At 43.6% G+C, this 24,267-nt stretch overlaps 1 protein-coding gene across 6 annotated transcripts in view; it reads left to right on the top strand.

Annotated features, from left to right (window-relative positions):
• The window catches only part of LOC102576492 (palmitoyltransferase ZDHHC11), a 65,304-nt gene extending 44,830 nt beyond the window's left edge, over positions 1-20,474 (top strand). For 4 of the 6 annotated variants that reach the window (XM_059728537.1, XM_059728534.1, XM_019485461.2 and 1 more), the window contains 5 exons: positions 258-379; positions 2,056-2,114; positions 8,806-8,905; positions 17,852-17,939; positions 18,979-20,474. In XM_059728537.1, the coding sequence (XP_059584520.1) occupies positions 258-379; positions 2,056-2,114; positions 8,806-8,905; positions 17,852-17,939; positions 18,979-19,277 (668 nt within the window). In that variant the 3' untranslated portion in view covers positions 19,278-20,474. Of the gene's footprint in view, positions 1-257; positions 380-2,055; positions 2,115-8,805; positions 8,906-17,851; positions 17,940-18,024; positions 18,080-18,978 lie in introns of all 6 variants that reach the window. The other 2 variants (XM_059728536.1, XM_059728533.1) reach the window with 2 other exon arrangements.
• Positions 20,475-24,267: the final 3,793 nt, after the last annotated feature.

Genomic DNA, 24,267 nt, shown 5'->3' with positions numbered 1-24,267 from the left:
TGTTGAACGATGAGGCTGAAATATGATGAAATATAATTCTGCCAAGTGCTGCCACGATTAGATGCTCTTGATGACTGATAACAAAACAAAATGCTCATAAATATTTTATAGTTTCTTGACTGTACTAAATGTAAATGGTAGGTTCTTTTATTTAAGTAGGTTAGATAAACAACTTTTTTAAACAGATGCTCTTCTGTGTCCTATGAGTTGCACAGCTACACAGGACAAATTGAAATTCTGTTCTTTGCTCTATACAGTGGGTAAGAAGCTGAGTACTTTTGATTATATGGCACGGTACCGGCGCACATCGAGTACGAGGGACCAGAGAGTTGATTTGGAGGCTACAAAAAATCCATCTGACAGAATGGACCCCCTGCAGGTAGGGCAATGCCCCCTTTCTGTATCCCAAAATTTCTCCCTTTTGGTGCGTGTGCACTCTGCAAAGCTGTTCTTGTTGGAAATAGGCGGGGTGCATCTTACCTTATACATAGCCCAGGCTTCTATCATCAAGCAAGAAGGGATGTTTAATGGAATACAGTTGAGCCGTGAAGGACTTTTACCAAGTCAGCTAAAATGATAATAAATAAATAGATACCTCTGTCAGCTTATTCTTATGGTAGGAGATGCATGCTGTATTTAGGTGCTCATCTTATGGAAAAATGGACTTGCTTTAACAAATAAAAGCATTTTGGATCCAGCACAGATATTAGCTAGAAAAAGAACTGATAAACAAGACCTTTGTTGTCTTCACTCCTTCTACATGAGTGAGAGTACTGGATATGATGCTTTCCAGTTGTGTGGCTAAGCAATTCCATTAGCAAGAGGTCCATGTGTGTATTGTGACAGTGGAGAATTGCACTGCAACGTCCTGGCATATGCAAAGATAATTAACAGTGAAGTCATGCACTTCTTGCTCAGCAGAGCTGAATTCTTTGTGTCCATGTTAAAAATTGATACAGATTTTGTTTGCGGAGGGCTCTAGTGTACTAAAACACCAAGATGAAGCAAGCAATGCGTCAAGCATTCTGAAAGCCCCCAAATGCAAGCGGAGACGAAGCTAGAAAGTTGAAAGCACTAAATGTGATTTTTGTTTCCGGCTCTCATGACTTGTCACTCAGTAAATATAACAGACAAGGTTCCTTGGGTGAATTTGATATCTTTTATTAGACCAACCTAAATGGTTGGAGAATAGTTATTAAGCAAGCTTTCGGGTTCAAAAACCCTTCGCCAGGCTAAGGAAGCTGCAGCAGCGAAGGCGAAGGGTTTTTGAACCCAAAAGCTTGCTTAATAACTATTCTCCAACCATTTAGGTTGGTCTAATAAAAGATATCAAATTCACCCAAGGAACCTTGTCTGCCTATATCCTTAGACCAACATGGCTACAACCTAAACCCCTGCAGTAAATATAACACTAACTTCATCAAAGAGCAAAACCTTTCAGAAGATTATGCATTAGTAAGTAATGCTGTACAGGACAGAACACCATAATATAGTGAAACAAATGGGATATCTAAATCTATGGAATGTATAGGAGCATCTTCTGTTGATCTTAAATTTGCATGTTCAGTTATCCATCAAAATGGCTTCTTTCTGTAAAAGTGATATTTAAATACCAAGTACTATTATGTGGAAAGCGCATCTTGACTTTCAGTTGGAATACATATTGCTTTGACTTGGATCCTACGGACTTTTTAAAACCTCAGAGCCAACAAACTTGAGAGACCTGCATAGTTTACTACTAAAAAAAAAAAGAAAAAGCCGCACATTCTACCTGTTCCTCTTCTTATCATGCCATGTTTTCTTCCTGACAATGTGGAGTCTCACTTTTTTTAGTATAGGGACTGCTTATGGTTGTTAGCATGTTTTGGGACACTTTGATAAATCAGAGCAAGGATTGTTTTAACAAAGCGATATTTGCTTGTCATTGTTTAAAATTTTTGCAGTAATGAGCATAGTGTTTTTACTATATTTTAAAAAGCTTTTCCCTAGCTCACATGCCCTACACAATTCTAATATATATATAAAATGCACTTTTTTTTTTTTTTTTTTTTTTAGGATATGTATTTAGCAAGGCAAAAAAAGGAGTGTGAAGTTCCAGTTACATCTAGGACCAGGTAAGTTATATTTTATATTGAACAAAGCTGCATTTAAAGATTCTGTTAATTCTTTGTAATTCCAGTTAACTTTTTGTTATCTGAAGGTTTAAAAATAGGTGTTTGAGTCCTATCAAGGTATAGCGTCTTTGGGCAGAGATTGTGTATTGAGTAATACCAAAACCATTGCCGCTGCGTTAATGACATCCTTAAAAGATATAAATCCATATAGCAGAGATGTTGGTCGCATCTCCATAGTGAAGGATGCCTAGAGATTTGCTGACAAATGAAGACTTAAAATCCTCCCCTAAAGACCAAATTTCTTCACTAAGCTGAACCTGTTAATTTCAGAGGGCGTGTGTAGATGAAATAGGGGTTTACTTCACCCTAAATTGAAGTGGTGGGTTTTTAAAAAGACCGCTTCAATTTTAAGGCGAAGTAAACCCCTGTATTTTGTAGACCACGTCTTACCTGCCTCTCCAGCAACAGAGAGGGGAGGGCGAGTTGCCAGTGGGTGGAGCGGTCCCTGAGCTGTGGGGAGGAGGGAGCAGGTGGGGGCTAGTACTTCCCTCCAAGGCAACAGTACCCACCCACCCCCTTCCTAGGCGGCACCCACCCACAGGCACCTGGCTCGGGTGGTTCTGGGGGGCACCACAGCCATGGAGGAAAGGACTGGGTCCCCATGCAGCTCATGCAGACAGGCAGGCTCCAGGGGGGCAGGGGGGAAAGATCAGGGCTCACCACTTTACTTCGGTGGAGCCTGCTGTCCCAGGCTGCTGCAAGGCTGCCTGCACTGCCCCGAGCCTCATGGAGCCCAGTGCTTTGGTCCACAGCTGTAGAGCAGCAAACTAAAACTCCTTGGAGATATTTTAGTTTGCTGTGCCCCAAAGTCATTTAAGGCACGTTATACCACCAAATGTGCTACAGTGGCTGGAATTAATGCTTAATACACTGCTGATGCATGCCACAGAGGCAGCAAGTTGGGATGGGTGCCTTCCATGGTCCAGATTTCTCTATCTTGCTAGCAGCTAGGAACCTTGTCCTTTTCTCCTCTTTTCTTGCAGAGCCCAATTAGCTGGCTGAAACCCTAGGATGTCAAAGAATGTGGATTAGCCACTGCTTTAAGATTGAACACTCAAAGAATTAACTTCTTGTTTTTGGTAAAGGATACAAGATTAATACTGATGAAGTTGCAGTAGGTTCCCAGTAGATTTCCAGTGGAGAAACTCTTGTGCCTCTGTCATGTTTTGGAATGGGAAATTGAATTAGCTGGAAGTCAGTCTTACCTATCATGATTGCTGTTCCATAAATTAATTTGTCACACTATGTATTATTAGTAAATAGCTACTGAACAGATAAGAAACTGTTGGCTTGAATAGATTATGTTCTAAAAGTATCACAATCTGATTGATTGACTTTTTGTTCCAGGACCTGAGACTTTGATTCTGTTCCCAACTCTATTAGCTCCTGTGTGATCACTAAGCAATTTACTTACCCACTCTGTACTTCAATTTCTCTCATCTGTAACAGGCAAATATTTATGTTTGTCAGCATTGTGTGAAGTGCATTGAGATCTATAGATGATAAATGTTTAGTAGTTGGCAGTTGGTTTGGATGAGACTGCTCTCTCTGGAAACCTGACACAGTTTCTCTAATGCCTTCACAATAGTGAATACTAATATAACTACCAATTCTGCTGCGTTTTCTACATGTTGAACAGTGTTATTGCCTGTTTAGGAAGAACAAGGACCTTGTATGGTATTTTGTGTTGTTTTTGGGTTTTTTTGTTTGTTATTTTTAAATGGGGTGGAGCAAGGAAGCAATATGGAAAATTATATAGAATAATGTGTTTTTGCTTCTTGAATTTCAAAAGGCCCCTAGGTATTGCCATATTTACTTGAATCCACGGGGAGGATTTTTTCCCCATTCAACATGGGGAGAAAAATCTTATATTTGAGTACAAGTATGGGGAATGGGAAGCAACTGCTGTGGCTCTGACTCTGGGCTCAGGGCCCTGGAGACACAGAGCACGTGCTGGCTGCAGTACCCCACTTCCCCCATGCAACAGCAATGGCAGCTGTAGTTCTGGCTCTGAGCTGGAGCTCCTCTGCCTGCTCTCTCCCCTCCCCTTCCCATCTATCCCCTGCTACTGCTTGCTGCATTGTTGGGGTGGGGGGAGAAGGAAGGATGAATTGAAGATGATCGTCCAAAAACTAGATTCTGTATGTGGAAAATTATAACAAATTAATGCATTTTCCATATCTACAAACTAATGTCTTAGATTTGGGGAAATACAATATATTACAATGGAAATACTAGAGCAATATATAACTGCAGTAGGCTTGATTTTAACTGCTTATGAAGTGGCTGATGCTTAAGACTTCACATTGTGGTAGTGTTGGCATGATGGTTTAGTCATGAAATTATGCAAAGGCAAAGTACTGTTGCCCAGGTCTGAGGAAAGATCTGAAGCTCAAAGTACATCTGCTTCTCTCTCAGACCTGCCTAAAGAAGAGTACTCTGTACTCAAAAGTTTGTCTAAAATCTCTCCCAACTGTGCAGCTGGTCTGATAAAAGATAACACCCATTACATGTATCCTTGCTTCTGGTGTTTAAGATTAAAGAAACCCTGCAACATCATTCTTGCAAGATGAAATCATTCCAGCATTTTTGAAGAATTAATGTTTGCTCTGCTCATAAAAACATTTAAACATTAATTGGCTATTAACAATGTGAATCATATCACAGCCTGATGTTTATAAGTGTTTGTACTGACATGCTCTGTAATTAGTTCTACGTCAGCAATGAATTGCTATTTGAAAGTTTTGTTTTTAAGGCGTTATCTTTGTCTTAGGGCTTGAAAAAGATTTATGAAAATTCAGGCAAAGTTTTTTGGGTGAATCTGATGTCTTTTATTAGACCAACTTAAATAGTTGGGGAAAAAATTAAGCAAGCTTTCAGGTTTAAAAATTAATGAAAATTCAAGGCTTTTTTAATTGGCTGTCTTTGAGCTGGTATCTGACTCTAAGCTATAGTTGAGCAACGGAATGATACCGGTGGGCCATGTGGTCCCGGAGGTGTGGGGAGCCCTAGTCCTTCCCTCCGCAGTGGCGGGCAAGCTGCGAGTGTGCCAGGTGCTGCCTCAGCTTGCCTGATCCAACTTTTCCCTGAACCAGCCCAGGGAGCAGTGCCCAGCAGGCTACCAGTGAGTGAGCTTGGGTGTAGCAACATGGGTTTCCTCAGGCCAGCCGTCACCAGCCCTGGGCACACCGCCCGCTTATCTTGCCTGCCACGCCTTGTTGGAAGTTAATAAGTTGGTAAATAAAGTGGGAGGCTGCCCATTTTTCTTCACACCCCGATATTAGGGGGGTGCCCACGGCTCTGTATCACCCCTATACCATGGCTCAGGCCTCGCAGATGGCATCCAGATGTTACCAGCACACCAGCCCCACACTGGGCTCCAGAATCTTCCTGGCGGGACCCTCCTTTGAACCCTCCACTCAGGTGGCCTACGCCACCCTCATCTGGGCTGCCGAGCTTCTCATAGCTGGCTCCCTCTCGGGTGTGGTCTCCCACTCGGGACCTTCGGCCATACACAGGCCCTACCCCCACCTCTAAGGCCAGGCAGGGTCCTGGGCCCATGATCCAGGGTGCCCCTCACGGTGGGCCCCTGGCCCTTCTGAGCATCTCGGCCCTGACCCCAGCTTGGACCAGTCGAGGGGCACTCTACCGCCAGCCTCACTAGCCCCACAGTCTCTCCCTGGGTCCCCCTTCCTGGATGTGAGGAGCTGGGGTACCTCACACCACGACTGGTGCTCCAGGGTCTCACAGGGGACTCTCACTCTCCCCCTGGGGCAGCAGGTCATGGTGCTACTACAGATGTTATTTCTACCCTCCCAAAGGTGAGGGCTGGGGTTAAGGCACCCCTACTCACCTTTCACCAGGGTGGTAACTGGCCTGGCATTTCCTGGGGGCTCCTGCGCCACTGAGAGCCCCACCAGGTCACCCACTCCCAGCAGGGGGCAGTTTTAGGTCATGCCCAGGACCAGGAGCCTCCAAAACCATCCCCTACAGCTCCTCCCTTACCTCCAGTTGATACCAGCAGTCCAGCTGCCAGGCGATGTTGTTGCCTGGCCCCCAGCAGCAAAACTGCCCTGTTTATATGGGCAGCCCAGGGTTCAAAATGGCTGCCCCCATCAGGCACCTGGCAGCTACCAGACCCAGGCCCTTAAAGTGGCAGGCATCAACAGTGCCCTGCCACATTGGGGAACAGTTGGATCAGGCCACTTGCTGCCTTTGAGCTAGGGCAGTATCTGGCTGGCTAGCAGCCTGCCCAGGCAGGCCCAGGGGATGCTACCACTGTGGAGGGGATGGCTAGGCCCCCTTGCAGCTCAGGAGCTGCTCAGCCTGCTGGCAGCTTGCCCCTCTGCCAAAAAAAAAAAAAAAAAAAAAAGAGGATCGGGCCCCTTGCTGTTTCTGCCTTTAGCAGGCAGGGGGTGAGCTGACAGCTGCATCGTTGCAATTTGCAACGTTGCAGACTAAACTACATCTGGATATAGTTTAGTCTGCAATGTTGCAAATCTCATGCAATCTCATTGAAAACTCCCCAAAGTCTTGCATGTGTACACTGTGATGCCATTAAGCCACACAGTGACATTTTCATCACATGTAAGTGTTAATAGTGTCATGTGTACAAGTGCCCATAGAGACCAGCTGTTTCAGGTTAGACCTAGATCTGGCCTTGTTTGTTTTATTGGCTTGCAATAGGGATGTAATGTTTGTATAAGAGAGTTAGGAAACAGTGAACGTTTAAAAAGTATAAACAATCTTTTCATGTTGTGAACAAGAAGTGAAAAGTCACTAAAATATTTTAATTGTGAGAGCCTGAACTAACCAGGTAAAGTACCATATTTTATCACATATTATATGCCCCAGTATAATACACACCTTGTTTTTGAAGGGCAGAATGAAGAGAAGTAGATCAATTTCTGCCACCCACCCACCCACCTGAATTATGGCTACATAAAGCAGGGATAGGGCATAATCTTCAGTTGACTTGCACTCCTTTTCCTGCTTAAGTAAAGCTGAAACCATAGTTGCTTCTGAAGACTGGTTTCCATTGTTGAATCTATGATTTTGAAAAGATCTAAAGAGTCTCCAGGGCTGTGAAATAGCAGGGGAGAGACCAGGAGAAGCTAAAAGACATCACAATTTTCCTGAAAATGTTTAGCTTGAGTAGTGGAACCTCAAGGCCATTAAAATGGAGACACAAATGTTAACACCTGTGGAGTGAAGAACAATGAGCCATTAAGTCAGTAGACTCCGTTAGCTACCTGAATAGTAATACTACAGCAGCTGCACTGTGGAGCAAGAATCAAAGCAGGATGCATCCATCCCAGGCAGAAAATCAGCTTCTCCACTTAATATACACACATACCTCAATTTTGAAAGGTGCCTTTTATTTATCTAAGTTGGTTGGCACTCGCAACTTGCAGTTATATTCAGCATATCTGAATATCAAAGCACATTCAGCACCAAAGGCATGAATTAAAATAACTAAAGAAGCCCAATTTTGAAATTGTTAGCTTGTGTTCTGAGTAGCATTAGAAATTCCTTTTCTTGGTATATGTAGAAATTACCTTCTTTGTTAGCCATCTGTTGTGCATTTAGCTAGTGTGGTGCTGTTTGCTAGAGAGATGACAAACCTAGATGGGGCACCAGATTGCATCCTGCCATATTGCCAGTGCAGGGGGATCCTGATCCAAGGCTCCCCCTGACCCAGCAAGTAGGAAGCTCCTGTGGCTGGGAGTCCCACCAGCTAATGTGGGCTCCCAGTCACGGGGGCACATGGTGCACTCCTGCAGCTGGAAGCCTAGATCGGCTGAAAGGGCTCACAGCTGCAGGGGTTCACTAGAGTCCTATACCCCGGCTGTGCCCCAAAGGCCGTGAGCCCCAATCTGCTGCTGCTTTCATCTGAGGGGGCATACTGGGTTCAAGGGCTCTGGTGCATCCCTGTGGCTAAGAACAGCAGCTGATCGAAACTCCAAGTCTCATAGGCACTTTGTAGCCCTTAACTCTGGGCTGCCGAGGCTGGGAGCAGCAATCGGTTGATTGGCATTCACAGCCTGAAGAACCCATGGGAGTCCAGGAGCCCCGATCACCCTGGTCACACATTCAATTAGTAGCTTGATTAAAAAAACCAGCCATAATGTTGTTACACATTTTGGCTTATTTCTTGTTTTGTCATGCCATTAATTTCATTAATGTGGGCTAGGTAACTAGTTAAGATATGATTAACTGGTTAATTATGCTTCAAGTGTAATGTGTGCCAGAGGCCTAATGGTGACTTTGAGGTAAGTGAAACTTTTGTGTAAAAGTCACTTTTTTCAAAAGGCAGTTGTTCTGATTAGTTTTTTCTTTCATTTGTCATGTAACTCTGGAACTCCAGTAAAATATCCCTGTATGCATGGGTGACTTATTTCTCAACAGAGAACCTTTTGGCCAAGAAGTACTGCTCCAAAGACCTGTGTGTAAAGAATAATCCAACTTGCAGTCCTGCACAAAAAGCTGCCTCAAAATCCAGCCTGAATTGGGCAAAATCAGGCAGAGTAAAAATCTATTCCTAACTGTCTGTTTGCTTTAGTGGAGATTATATGCATATAGATACATATATAATTATTTTTTTTAATTTTTTTTTCTATTGCTTTTTAAGGCATCAGGAAGCTGGACAACTCTCTATTAAACCCCCAAGTGTCATATGCACTGAAACTTCAGATGTTGCTTCCTTTACCAGTTTGTCTCTGAGTCCACAGGTAATGTTGGTTCATTTTTTTTAAAAGCAGAAATGCTCTGTCTTTATTATGACAGCGTATTGAAGCAAATATAGTGTTCTTGGATAGATATATCTTGGATAGGTAGTAGCAGAGGTACAATGTCATGATTCTTCAACACATTGTTGAAACTATTAATATAGCATGTGATTCATTGTCCCTCCCATGTTCTTTGTGACATCTTTAGAGCTGAAGACAAGACTTTTTAGTTAAAAGACCAGAAGAAATTGTTAAAATTATTTAGAGTCTCCTTAAAAATTTATAAATGTCATCAGTACATTATCTTTTTTTTTATTTTGAGAAGTATATCGGAAGAATTAACACTAAGGGGCAATTCATGTAATAATACAACAAGAAATGTCTTAAGTGGAGAATACTTAATTACTCATAAAATAATTAATTAGCTAGCAGTCAATCTTACCAAGTAAGTGATGGATTATACAGGAAGTAAACTAAGTCATTGGTGATGCATGGGGTGCATGCGGGTGCACGTGCGCCCCCTGAGAGTGGCTGCCGCCGACACTGCCGGCAGAGACTGTGGGCAGTTACCACTTGCTAGCCCCCACCCTCGCCAGCAGCACCTGCGGGCAGTCACCAATCACTGCTGGCCACTGCTGATGCTGCTGTCAGCATCTGCGAGTGGTTGCTAATCTCCAGTCGGCACTCGCTGCCCCCCCCCCCCCCCCCTTGCTGCCTCCTGCAAGCGGTTTTCATGCCCCTCCAGCCTCAGGAGGCACAGGACATTCATGAACTAACTAAATAATTTGATTATTAGTGTCCTTTTCATGTTGCTTTTTGTTAAACTTCAAATTAATATGTGAAATTGTCTCTGAACATACTTTTATGCGTCATTGTAATGTTTTAGGCAAAGTCTCTAATCTTGAATTTTAACACCTGATTGATTCTTTAGCTAAATGTGAACCAAATGACAACTGAATTGTCTGGGAACCATGGTCTATGCATGTAAGTGCATGTAGGCATATATGTGTGGTCTATGGACATAATGAGCTTTCCTCATACTCTGAGACTGGTACAGTAGCAGGAATTGGAGTACTGTGCTGCAGTCACAGGCCAATTGTCCTCTCTAGAAAATCAGAAGGGAAAAAAAATAAAATGACTTCTCCAGAGCACAGGAGGCAGAGCTAGGAGTATTTTGGTTTAGTAAGTGGGTATCCCTAGGTGCATGTTGCTGTGACAAAGTATTTACATCTGTCCAAGAAGTGCACCAGAGGCAGCAAATAAGCGTTATCTGTCATATAAAGTCTGTTTGCAACAGGCAGGATTTTTAAACACGTTTAATTAAAATAGAGAGGTGCAAGATGTACTTGCTTGTATCTTAGGTTCTCTTAGACTGTGGACAGACTTGTGTTTGTCACACTGCAAGTGCCACAGCATTTTGAAGCACTATAAAAATGTAGTTGTGCCAGGCACAAACAGACATATAGAGTGTACTAGCTGGAGCACTACAAAGTTGTGAAGGCATTCAGCAGTGTCCTGTCCAGTCAGGGGATGATGTGGGGTTGCTCAGTCTTGCAGCTATACTCCTCTCCCTCTGGGGCTGTGATCGGGGACTGTTCATCCTGTTCTCCTTCCCTTCCCTCCCCTTCCTTTCCCTCCTAGGTGTTATAAAACCAAATGTAGCTTTCATTTTTGTGTTTGTATGAGCTATTAGTGGTAGGTATGAATGTATTATTGTATACTTATCACGTGACTTAAAGCAAGCTGTGAATTGATTGCTAAATCAAGGGCCAGAAGTGTTCATTTTCAGACTATGGCTACTCAGAAAAACCAAGACCTACAGGGTAAAAATTAACCTCTAGAGTATACGCCTAGAAATGGTATGCATATCTATCAGCCAGGAAAGTGACAAGGCTCTATTTTGTGAGAAGTTAGAGGCATTCACTTCAAACAGTGGCTGGTTACATTTCTAAGGAAAAAACCCTTAACAGGAAAAACCTAAACACAGAAGGAAATCTCATGTAGAGTTTTTAATATTTCCATCTTCTTGAATAGAATGAAACAATAGGGGAGTTTAGAAGTTTATCTTTGGAAGGAGAAGAGAGATGTCTCTTTTTCAAGGATATATAATGAAAATGTAATTATATATAATATCCTTGAATACAATATTGAGTCAGGACAGATTCCTGACTGGGCACATGACAGCCTCTCTAGGGGAAGGGAGTCATAATACACATGATCTCTGAGAATTGAATAGAAAAATAAAGTATTTATGTGATCCCTTTGGAGAGGCAATGGTGCCTCGGAATCCCAGGACTTAAGAAAGTCTTCTGGTCCCTCAGCTAGAGAAAACTGGGGATAACCTGATAATTGATGGCTCAAAAATGGTATTAGAGGTTTGGTTTTGGGAACTGGCTTGTAGATAAAGTAGATATGCATTAGAATAATGACCCAGGGCAACAGGAAGGGTTAATTGATTTCTAAAAGCCTGTTTGTGATGGTCTCTTCAAGGCCTGCTATGTCTAACACAGGCAAGCAGCAAGCAGATGAACAGGCTGGGAAATTGAAGGCATGTTCCACACTGTTCCATAATATGAGATAAGGTGACACCAGGTCACCGTGCCCAAGTGCAGAGCCCTTGGTATTTCTGGTTTTGGTAGATGGACTAAATTAGGAGGAGAAACAGAAAAAGCCCAAATCAGGATGTGTGCATGTGATGGGTTTGTGAAACAAAGCAACATATTGATAGACAGAACTGGACAGTGTGATGACCACAGGGAAAGCAATCAGTGATGCCCAAGGATGAAGTCATCCCAGAGGGAAAAAAATACAAAAGTAGGGATTTCAGAGCAACAGAGGGTCCCTGAGAGGGGGACCTGAGGCCACCATGGGCAAAAAGCACACCATCAGCCTATCTCATCCACCCCACTTAAGGGGTGGGGTTAACCTTGGCCTCCAATCTCCAGGCTACTGACATATGACCTTCAAGAGAAAACCTTAGAGTGAAGCTGTACCTTGACTCTGTGAACTGTGGGACTGGTAGATATAGAACAGTTTGCATTATTCTCATCTGCTGTCACTGTGTATCAATAAAATTTGCCTATTATTGAAAGGAGAGGTTGTGGTCAGTCTGAGGGTTTGGGTCCACCTGGAACAAGGTATCTGGGTTATAAAGCCAGTGCCAACAGTAATCTGGCAGGACTGTTGGCTGAGGAAAACATTGAAGGAAAAATGCTAGATGTTGGTGCTATACATTGGTGATGTGTAAGGGTTGCACGCAGGTATATGTGCACCCTCAGAGATTGGCCGCCACTGCTGGCAGTGCCTGTGGGCAGTCACCACCCCACCTCCTTGCCACTGACACTACTGCAGCTGCCTGCAGGAGCAACCTGCTTGTTGCCACAACGCCCCCGCCACCACTGCCTGTGGGTGGTTGCTGTGCCTTCCCAGCCTCAGGAAGCACATGATGTTCATGGTGCTATATAGAGAAACAGTGACGTTTTCTTTTATTTATTTGTACCTCTTTGCATTTTGTGTTCCACATCTAATGGTTACTTTTTCCTCATATGACCTATCTCTCTTGTATAATAAACTTTATGGATGTTGTGAATACCTTGCTGATTGTTAGTAGCAAGAGTGAATTTTAGAGCAATTGACAATAACCGATACTTTGCCTCTGTGATGAGGATCTATAAAGTTTGCAAACCAATGGCATATATTCTATAAACTGGCGGGCTTCCTACTGGAGCTGCAGGGTCTGTCTGGTCAGGAGCTGGAGAGATTTAGATTTTCTGGGGTGAGGCGTTACTAAAGGAAAAATCTAGTCTGTTCCCTGCAGGTGCCCAGCAGAATGGTGAGGGGAGGTCTGGGGCTTTGGGAGTCATCCCAACATAGCCTATGGCTTGTCACAGGTAGGAAGAATAGAATGCTGTGGGATGCTGGAGGACTGATAGTACCTGTAGAATGTCTCTATCCGTTTCATCGGGTATTTGGATATAACCTATGGACATGGGGATATTAGCAGTGATTCAGTGGCAGCTAGCATTGTGTTGGGGTGGGGGGGAGAGAAGGGAAGGGAGGGTGGCAGGGTTGAGTTGGAGCAGGGGCAGCAGTGGCCAGGTCTGAAGTGGCAACCCACCTTTGGATCTAGCTCTGTTAACATAGCCTGCTACTCCTAACAAGTTGTTAATCCCTGCTATAGAGAACTGTTTGTTATCTTTCAGTCATTTCACTTTTTTATAAAATTAGTAGAGTTTGGAAAGACCAAACGTATTTGGCACAGCTAACAGAAAAATAAGAAATAATTAATATAGCATGTAGAGGCTTATTTGTCAGAGGACATGCTGGGTCTCTAAGCTTTACCCAACAGGAAATGCATGATAGCCCCAGGAAATGACAAAACATCTATTTTATGGGGTTATTAGACTGACTGTCAGGCACCTTGAGCAGATATTCCCTGAATCAGTTAAAAATCATGCCAATTTAGCTTATAACAGCCCTAGAAGAGCCCAAAAATTTCAGTTGCAAGCAGGCCATGTGAGTCTTTTGTTCACAAAACATTATACCCTAGCTTTTCTGAGCATGGGTAGTGAGGTGGAAAACACCAGAACAATCTTCTGACCCCTTGTTTTGCTTTTCCTTTTAGCCAGCAGCATCATGGATAACACAATTTTTGCTAAAGAGTGCAAAAAAGAAACACTTGGGAAATTTTATGGCTCCAAATTAAAGGACTCCAAATATAGGTGCCTTGGTATCTCCATGGTGTCTGCAAACTGTTCCAATATTGAAAGGAGATACTGGTCTTCCATTACTAGTATTTATTACGGGTGTGTGAAGTGGACCATATTTGTTTCGGATTCAGTCTGATTTGGAGGACAGTAATTCGATTAATTGATTCAGATTGATGTCCTGGTTAGATTCTGCCAAATCTGAAGATTCAATGCTGATTCAATTTGGCCATAGACATGGCTTTAAATGTCTCTTCAACATACCTCAAGGTGCCAGGCATGGCTCATGAGCGCTGAGATGGTGGGGTGCATGGAGCATCCCACAGGAGCACAGCCCCCCCCCCGGTGTGCTCACCAGTGGACCCGGAAATCAAATGGAAGTATTTCTGGTCCGCTTCCAGGTCTGCCGCCAAGCATGCAGAGGATCGCCCCCCCCCCCCCCCCACGGCTCCGTGATTGGCTGCAGGGGGGACCCTGGGTGCCCCCCAGACCCAGGAGGCACCAGTCACTAAGCTGGGGGGGGGGGGGGCATCCCTCATATGCTCTGCAGCAGACCCAAAAGTGCTTCTGGCCCACTTCTGGATCTGCCGCTGAGCGCGCTGCCCCCCCATGTTCCCATGGGATGCTACATCTGCCCCATCATCTCGGCATTCACAAGCTGCCTGGTACCTTGAGGTATGTAGAAAAAACATTTAAAGCTGTGTCTATGTCCAAATCATTGAATCTCTCCGAATCGATTCAGAGAGATTAAAGGGTCTCCCGATTTGATTTGGATTTGGAGATTCGGCTGCCAAATTGGGCCGAATCTCCGCTGAATTGAACCAGCGACCAAAGCTCCGCACAGTCCTAGTATTTATGCTGAAAGTGTGTGAAATTTTCTAGAGGCAAGGATTGGACCCACTGCATAGTTTGGATAGAGTTGGAAAAGCTTTCCAATGCAAGACATTTGCCAAGCATGAGAGAGAGAATTGCTAAACTAAAGGAATATACCATCTAATATGCTGCTATTTTTATTCAGGGAATCTCTCATTTTCATCCTTATCAGATGTTAACATTGCTTGCCCTTTCTCCCTTTCTAGTACTTTACAGTAAACAGTCTGTTCATTGTCACAGAAAAATTTATTGTAGATGATTGTTTTTTCAAGCAGGCAAACCACAAAGTGTGCTGAACCTTAGTGAAAAACTGCAATTTATTGTTCACTTACTGATTTTTACAGCTACATGTTTTTTGTGATAAAAGACAGGAGGGCACAGAAGGATGTGGATGGATCTGTATGGAAAATATGCAAAGAGGTTTTAAAAATATATATGCAAAATCTTAGTGACTGGAAGTGGTGACACTAGTGTCTTCACTGTCCTTGATTTGATTGTGAAACACATTGCTTAAATTTTGCATTGGGCTTAAAAAAAGCCTTTCACTCACTATGCACGTCTCCCGGGTTATTTTGGGGGGGGGGGGGTTGTTGGGGGTTTTTTTTGGGGGGGGGGGGATTATTGTTTTCATAGAGGAACTAAAAATACTCTTTTTACAAAAATGCAAATAACTTTGACTATATCTGCTAGAAGACTACAATTGCTCTGCAAGGAACAGGTGAGTGATGTTTTGGTTAGTTTCACTTCTGCTATTTAGATTTCCATGAACAAGAATGAAACAGTCAGAAGTCATGTTGGTGTCATGCTGCTCCTGGGAATAGTCATGCCAAGTTGCATAGCCAGACGCTCATGTTCTTGGGAGACTAAAGTACAAAGAACCATGGGTGGGGGAGAAGGAGAACAGAATAGACAAGATTTTCCTATGCACACTTTTCCAACAACCAGGAGGATCTGGGAACAGGATACTCAAAGCAGCTATCACAAAAGGCTTTAACTGTTACATACATAATAAGAACATCTGCCTTAATATTAAATGTGCTTTTAAAGGGATATAAAACCTTTGGGATGTAGCTACGCCACTAAAGGCTCTGAAGCCAGTGGGAATTTTGCCCCTAAACTGAATTGGTAGCAAGAGTGGCCACTAATTGCAATTGTAATTGCACTTGCCCTATGGGCAGGTCATTTCATCACCATCTATAGCAGTGCTCTCTCTGTATCCTCCTCTGCAGCCTTCAATAATGGCCACTGTTCGGCAGGAAGATGCAGGGAGTCAGAAGCCTGTAGTCAGTGGATCCAGTGCAGCCTGCAAAGAGATCTTTATCCTAGTACCTAGGGTCAGAAGGAACCTAAACAGATCATTAGGTCTGACCCCCTGCTCCAGGCAGGAACAGGTGCCAGGATCATATCATCCCAGCCAAATATCTGTCCAGCCTCCTCTTGAAGACCCCCAAGGTAGGAGAGAGCACCACCTCACTTGGGAGCCCATTCCAGAGCCTGGCAGCCCTAACTGTAAAGTAATGTCTCCTGATGTCCAGCTTGAATCTTCTAACAATTTGTGGCCGCTATTCTTAGTAACCCCAGGTGGTGCCCAGGGGAACAGAGCTTCTCCTAATTCCCACTGGTCCCCCCGGTGAGTTTGTAAACAGCCACCAGATCCCCTCTCAGCCTTCTCTTGTGGAGGCTGAATAGGTTCAGGCCCTTTTTAGCCTCTCTTGATAGGGCCTGCCCTGCTGCCCCTGGACCATGGGAGTGGCCCTCCTCTGGACCCTCTCAATGCTAGCCACATCCCTGTTGAAGTGTGGTGCCCAGAACTGGACACAGCACTCCAACTGCAGCCTGACCGATGCTGCATAGATGGGGAGGATCACCTCCCTGGACCTGCTTGTGATGCATCTGTGGATGCACAACAAGGTGCGGTTAGCCTTACTGACTGCTTCCTCGCATTGGCGGTTCATGTTTATCCTGGAGTCAACAGTGACTCCAAGATCCCTTTCTGCCACCATGTTGACAAGAAGGGTGTTCCCCAGCCTATAGGTGTGTTGCAGGTTCCTTCTCCCTAGATGCAGCACCTTGCACTTGTTCGCATTGAATTTCATCCTATTCTCATCCGCCCACCTCTGTAACCTGTCTAGATCTAGCTGGATTCTGTCCCTCGCCTCCAGCGTTCCCACCTCGCCCCACAACTTGGTGTTGTGAGCGAGTTTGGACAGTGTGCATTCCACACTCACATCCAGATTGCTGATAAAGATGTTAAACAGTACAGGCCCCAGGACCGAGCCCTGGGGGACTCCATGGCCTACATCCCTGCAGGTTGAAAACAACCTGTCCAGCACCACTCTCTGGGTGCGACCGTCTAGCCAACTTGCCACCCATCTGACTGTGTAGGCATCAATGCCAGTTGCCAAGTTTTTTTTTAAGAGAACGTGGTGGGAAACCATGTCAAAGGGCTTCTTAAAGTTCAAGAAGACACCATCCACCTTGACACCCTCATCCAGGGACTTTGTGACCTGATCATAAAAAGAAACCAGGTTAGTCAGACAGGACCTGCTCTCAGTGAACCCATGTTGGTTGCCCCTGAGCATTATCTCCCCTGCTGAGTCCCTGCAGATGTGCTTCTTGATAATTTTCTCAAAGGTCTTCCCAAGGACCGAGGTAAGACTGATTGGCCTATAATTGCCGGGGTCCTCCTTTCTCTCCTTCTTGTAAATGGGGACCATATTGGCCCTTTTACAATCCTCAGGTACCTGGCCAGAGCCCCACAAGCACTCATAGAGCCATGCCAGGTGCCCTGCTATAGCCCCTGCCAATTCCCTCAGCACCCTCAGGTGAAGAAAATCTGGACCTACTGATTTAAACATGTCCAATGTCTGGCCCACCAAGCCAGAAGAGTGATGGCAATTGGCAGCAGGGGGAATTGGGTGGGGAAGGGGTAGCTGTGTGGTGGTGGGCCACCTTTTGGACTGAGTTGTTTAATTAAGCTTCCATTGCTAAAGGATAGCTCTGGCTCTCTCAGTCTGACCAGGGTTCCTCCTAGTGTATTATACCATGCTCCTAGTTGCTTACAGTCCTATAAACTCTAGAGAATGGCCCTCAGATTAAAAAGTGAAGAAATGGTCATCCTGTATTCTAGGACATATGTTGAGCTTTTACAATGTGACTGACTTCTCATTTGTTTACTCTATATTGGTCTCTTGGAGGAGTTTCTTTTAGTGGGGATCAAATAGCTTTTAGGGGAGATCACTTTTGTCAGTGTGAAAGACTGACTGAAGTAGCAACATATTGCACTGGACTTGGACTCAGCCCAGTGCCTTGACAATCTGTGGTGTCTGAAGTCAATTTACACTCCTTCCCTTCTTTTTTTTTTTTTAAGACTGTGCCAAAAAGACCCAAAGAAACTACCTGTCACAATAGTAATCAGAACATAGAAGTAAATGCAGCTGAAACGATAAACTTGAGAGGTAAGTTGTTACAGTGCTCTTTTTTTTATTTATAGAGGAATGATAGTGGTGTTTTTTTTTTCTTAAGCTCTAAATATTCATCCAGCCCAGTATTGACCTGGACATATCCTGAGAACATAGCTTGGACCTTCATACTGCAGGTTAGTTCTTCTCTCTTTTTGAAAGTGTAATGTGGTCAGCTATTTTCAGTGTTTTCAGGAGAAAGGTTTAAAACCCATATTGAGCCCTGATTTTAGTGGAGTTTGCATCCATGTTCATGAGGGCCCTGTTTTTAGCCTGAATATCCATACTAAGATAAGTTCTGAAAATAATTTGCTTGTGTGGATTATTGTTGTTTGTATTTCTTAAATTAAAATTTTGCTACAAATGTGTTGTCTAAGCACCCAGCACTTGCCAACTTAACACACCTATTTCCTATTCTAAAATAGGTGATATTGGTAGATGTATACCACCAGTAAAAGTTATGGTTGGCAAATATGGACTTATTAGTAACAAGCCCTGCCTAATATGTTCATTGCTAATATGCATGTGTGGTATTATTACACACAACTTGTTTTCTTGAAGCTATAAGAATTGGGTTTTTGTGTAGCTTAGTTAAGTTGGTATCCAAGCATCTGCATTATAACTTTATAAAAAGTTCCAAACTGCTATACCTTAACAAATCATAAATTAATCATTTTGGGTCTGAAAAATGCAAGCATTATATTTGATCTTAACTTTTGAAAATATAGGCTATTACAATTCACTGTCACCATTTATTATATTACTCTGACTATTGTATATAAAGCAGAGCATTTTTTTTCCCAAAAAAACACTTAGTTCATGGAGAAGGAAACACAATTTTCACAAGGTATCTAATATTAAAATGGTGTACCACTTTTTCTTCTGCTAATCAAGAATTCAAATAGTTTTCAGACTTTGTATTTTATTTTGCATTTTTTTTAAAGAAAAAGTAAAATGTTGCTTTAGTGTGTTTGGGGACCAAATCTGGTTTTAGAAGTCTAGCTCTCAGAACATTCACTTTCTATTTGCTTCCCAGCAGACTCGCAGCCTAACTGTGACCAATCGCTAAATAGGTCTCATCAGGAAAATCTCCATGAGAATCCCATGATGAATAGCACCGCTCCAAAGCAATCTAGAGACAAAGACAGACTGGTCATCTCTGATGAGGTCCTAAGCCCTGCTGAAAATGGAAGGTCTGATGCTCTTCTTGAGGCACAGGCTCGGGCAGAAGAAGACACTGAAATGTCACAGAGTGGAGGTTTTGCTTTTCCGTCAGCAAACAGAAATGTCTCCCCTGAAACATTTTTTTCAGACTTGAAAAGTAACCAAAAGTAATACTGACTAAAGAATGGGAGCCCTGGTTATGATTGGCTTGTGAGGGACAAACAGCTTTGACATATGTTATACCTACTAGAGATATCTATAACACTGCTGAGAGCTATCTGGATTCATCATTTTTGAGGGTTACAGTGTAGTGGAGGTAAAAAAAAAAAAAAAAGTGTGCGGTCATTTTAAGAGTAGGTTGGCATAATGTCTCAGGTATGCTGTAGGCATTGCTGTCTACCACTGTCTTCCCCCTGCTTTCTGTTTGTGCTTATACAAGTTATCTCCCTCTGGCCCCACCCACTTTGCTCACTTCATTACAAGATGTGATCGGTGTTGGAGCTGAGAAAGGACTTGCTGCGTCTGAGCTTGTAGCACCTGCTGCTGAAGTGGCCAGTGGGGAGGGGTAACTGGCAGGGAGAACAACGCTGTTCACCTGTTCAGGGAGAGAGAAAAGTGAAGAGGCAAGTATCATTTTGAATGGTAGCAACAAAGGGTACTAGTCCCAAAAGGTGAAGGGGTGGGATTAGTTTTATGGAGACTGAATGAATGTTCACCAGGAAGAACATTCCACCTTCAAGAACATGTTGTGTCACCTTGTCTGTTTTTCATTACTTGTGTGTCAAACCATTTTAAACAAAAGAACTAGTTCTTCATAATTACAGTTAACATTGAAAAAAAGCGCAGTTTGAGAAAAGTCTTGGGTTAACATCTCTTTCTCAAAGCTACTTTTGCAAGAAAGTGGATGATCCTTTGAGTTATGCCTTGAAAATGATTCCCCATTTTTTCAAATAGTTCCAGGTTTAATTATTGAAAAAACAAAAGAACAAAACTTTCTGATGAGCTTTGGTTATTGACGCATTTTAATGGATTCTGAATTTGGTGTTCCAGTTAACTTTTAAGATAAATCTTCTTTTATTTTGAAAATGTATAGTTAAGTATATTTTGCACAAAGGGAAAAGGATACATGTGCAATACGCTAGATGTGGAAATATGTATTTAATTTATACAGAAGCGTTTAGCTAACTGACTTAATTTTTATTCCTTGCATGAACTGAAGTGAAGTGGTCTGAAGGGGAAGGCAGTTATTTAATGATTCAGTTCTTTTTATGTGAATTGTAAGAAAGTAAGTTAATGATGAAACCTATAAATAAAGTTCCTATTTCATAAATGAAGAAGAGGGGGAAATAAACTTGCTTTTAAACTGTTCATGATGCTTATTATTGGATGTAAATCTGCATGACTTCAACAGTCAACCAATACCCACTCCTCAAACAAGCTGTTGCATTGCTGTTCTAAATCAAAAGTAAGTACCACCAACATTCAGGCACTTTCTTATCTATACGTTGTTTTGTTTTCAGGATAACATCTGAAAGATGATTAACTTTACAGGTCAGAAATAAGTAACTTGGTCAAGCTAGTATTGTTTTTTCAGATTTAACTTTTTATGTATTTTTTTTCAAATACAGCGAAGAAAAAGCCCTCACCAAGACATTAAAAAGTATTCTTGGATTATTTGCCTATTACAGGTTCCGTGGTTTCTAGGATATCCTTGGAACACTATTTTCTATTTTTTTTTTTTTAAAGAAGTCCTTTTTTCAATTAAATCCATGTACATACAATGAAGAGGGACATATGTTCCATTAGGTTTTCTCCTGAAGTTTCAGCTAGCTAGCTGAAAGCCAGTTCAATCTGATGCTAATTTCTAGATGTAATATGAGGTATTGGCTCTCAAATTTTGAGCATTACTGCTATGTGCTAGCTAACAGTTTTTATATTTTGCATTATAGGAAAGCCCAGAGGACCAAGGGAGCATCAGGACTTCATTCTGCTAAAGTGGAGCTAGTTGGGGACATACTGTCAAAGGAAAGGCCTAGATTGCACTTTTGGAAGCGCAAGGCTTTAGAAAACCGCAAGCCAGATGCCAGAAATCACAAGATGCTTAAAAATCATAAGTTTGGAAGGGACCTCCAAAGTCTTCTAGGCTCACACCTGCAGAGATGCAGGATTTATTAGTTCTAAACCATCCCAGATAGATATCTAGCCAGCTTCCTGAAAACCTCCCATAAAGGAGGCTCCACAGCTTTCCTGATAAGTTTGTTCTGTCATCCTCATGTTCTTTCATAAGATGATTTTTCTTGGTTTGTTCCACAATTACTTTGCTGCAATGTAAACCCTTTGTCTTGTGTCTTGCCCTCTGTGGTGAGGGAGAACAGCGTTTCACCCTGCCCATTTTATGGCAGCCTTTCAAGTATTTGAAAACTGCTATCTTGTTACCCACTTAATCTCCTTTTCCTCAACTACACATGCACTTCAGCCTTCCCCACACATCTTATGTTCCAGCCCCTTTACCATCCTTGTTGCTTGTCCCTAGGTGTGCTCAGTTTTTTGGGGTTTTTTGTGACTAGAACTGGACACAGGATGATGCATGAGGCCTCAGTGGTACTACTGCTTTTCATGTTTTGTATTTGGTGATTCTGTTAATACAAGCCCAGACTTTTATGTACTCTTTTGTGACCAAATTTGATCCATCATAACCCCCAGATTCCTCTTGAAAGTCCTACTGCCAAACCAGTTGTCCCCCACGTATATATCCATTTACTCCCCTAGGTGTGGCACCTTGCATTAGTCTTTGTTGAATTTCATTTTGTTGTCTACTGCCTAAGTCTCCAGGTTACCCTGGTTTCTTTAAGGATTTTAATGACATCCTCCAACATATTTGCAACTTCTCTATTTTGTGCTGTTTGTGTTTCTGCAGCCAAGTCTTTTAATAATGATGCCAGGCAGCACTGGGACTAAAACTGCTTGGGAAACTCCACTTGAAGATATCTTGCCAGTCTCGCATCAATTGGCTTTGCTAGTGGCTTATTCAGCCAGTTGCCAACACTCTCCTGCCCCTGCCTGATGTAGCACTTGCCTCACAGCATCTCTCAGCTGTGAAAGCAATCCAGTTGCAACATCCGTCATCCCATTGGTCACTAGGATAGATTCTGGGCTAATCTGGTTGGCAAGGCATTGGTCCCTTCCTCCTCTGCATGCATCCTTCCTGAAGTTGCATGCATGGTTGATGAAGACAGCCTTCCCAGACCATTGAATGCCATTCTCCAGTTACAGGTGTACAATAGCTGCCCTCCTGCTTGAACCTCCAAAGAAATATGAAGCTTTGAGTTCTTCTTGCTTGTTTTAATGTTCTACAATTTTTAAGGTTTACTTCAAGTATTAAAATCCCTTATTGAATGGATATGCCTACCTGCTCTACTCATGTATCAGGTCCTGGAAGTGAAGCAATATAGTCACCTTTAGAGTGGCACTGAGGGTGCATTAATATGCATACCCAAGACAGACCTAGAAATGAGCAACTCTCAGAGATTTTCCTAAGTTGACTACAGACATGTCTATATCACTGTAGCAGATCCTGATGAGGAAATGGCTAAGCATGCCCTGCCCACTGTAAATTTACCAAAAGTCCCGCGATGAATTCGGCCAGCTCCTTCAGCACTCTCGGATGAAGTTCACCCAGTCTTGCTGACTTCTAAATGTCTAACTTTTCTAACTGTCATGCACCAGCTCAACAACAACAGTAGGAAGGTGGTCATTCCCACCATGCCCATTCTGAACCTTATCTAGTAGGATTTTTCCCCTTAATCCGGTGAAATACTGAAGCAAAGTAGTCATTCAGGAGCTCAGTTTTCTCCTGAGTGTCAGTAACCAGCTGTCCTGAGTTGTTAAGCAATGACCCCATGCTTCTGTTTGTTTTCTGACTGTTCCCTGCATACCTAAAGAAGGATGTATTGTCCTTGATTTCTGTTGCTAGTTTAAATTCAGTTGCTGCCTTAGCCTTTCTAATCTGCTCCCTACAAGTGCAGGCCATTGTTGTATAATCTTCCTTGGGAACTGTCCCAAGCTTCCTTTGTTTGTGTAACTCTGGGCGCGACACTACGTGCACCCTCACCTGAATAATGGGATCCTGGGGTACCCTGTAGCCAGTTGCCCTGCCCAGCCCCCCTGGGAAGCTGCTGCAGTGCCCTGAGCGGAGAGCCTCCCTGTACAATCAAGCACCCTTGCACACAGTTCTCAAACTATTTACAAAATTTAATTATTTACATCATAATAAATAATCATGAAATAAACGCATGGCTATACTGTCTAATAAACCCTCAAGAACTTATTTACACAGTCTCTCACTTGCACATGGTGCACTGCGGATCCCGTGTGCACTGCCTCTGGTGGGGTATCTCAGGGAGCGGGACTGTCTGTGTCCCTGCATGTGGTCTGTGGACGCTCCCTGGCGCTGGTGTCCGTCTCCGTGCTCCTGGAGTCTCTGGGCAGCAAGCGGTGGCTCCTCTGCAGTTCCTGCAAGACAGCCTTCCCCTGCCTTTGCCCCCCTTCCCTGGTTCTGCTGGGAGCAGTGTCTGGGCTGCAGGCTATAGCAACCCTCCTACTGCCTCACACAGCCTCACAGCCCCAGCAACTGCAGCCCCTCCCTGGGCTTTGCCTGCCCCTGGGGTCCCTCACTCCTCAGGGAAACTAGAGCAGACTCCGGCAATCCCCACCCCGGCTCTGCTGTGCTCACCCAGCCTCACTGGCTGCAGTCAGGTCTCTTTAGACTTGGGTTCTCCACACAAACAGTCCCTGCATGCTCCTGCCCCTGCAGCTTCTCCACTCTGCTCCTGCAGGCCTCTCTCAGGGGCTCTCCATGGGACCACTGCGCTGAGACACTTGATCCCGTCTCCAGTCTGTCCCTCCGCCCCCTCTCTCTCGTTCCCCCCCGTGGAAAAACTGTTCCCCCTTTTATCCAAGCCTCTCAGCCAATCCCAGCTCAGGGCTCTTCCCGGGCTTTTGCTAAGGGCCCTCTTTCAAAACTGTCTGGGGTTACATCACCCCTCCCACTTCTAACAGGGCTGCTCCCAAACAGCTTCACTTGCCCTCAGAGCCTACAGTGTCCCCTCTGGGACAAACTGTCTCTCTGCCAGGCAGCTCTTCCCCTTCTGTTCAGATGGGT

The sequence above is a fragment of the Alligator mississippiensis genome, chromosome 5 (assembly GCF_030867095.1).
Source record: "Alligator mississippiensis isolate rAllMis1 chromosome 5, rAllMis1, whole genome shotgun sequence".
Taxonomy (NCBI): Eukaryota; Metazoa; Chordata; order Crocodylia; family Alligatoridae; genus Alligator; species Alligator mississippiensis.
This window is presented reverse-complemented; position numbering and strand designations above follow the sequence as displayed.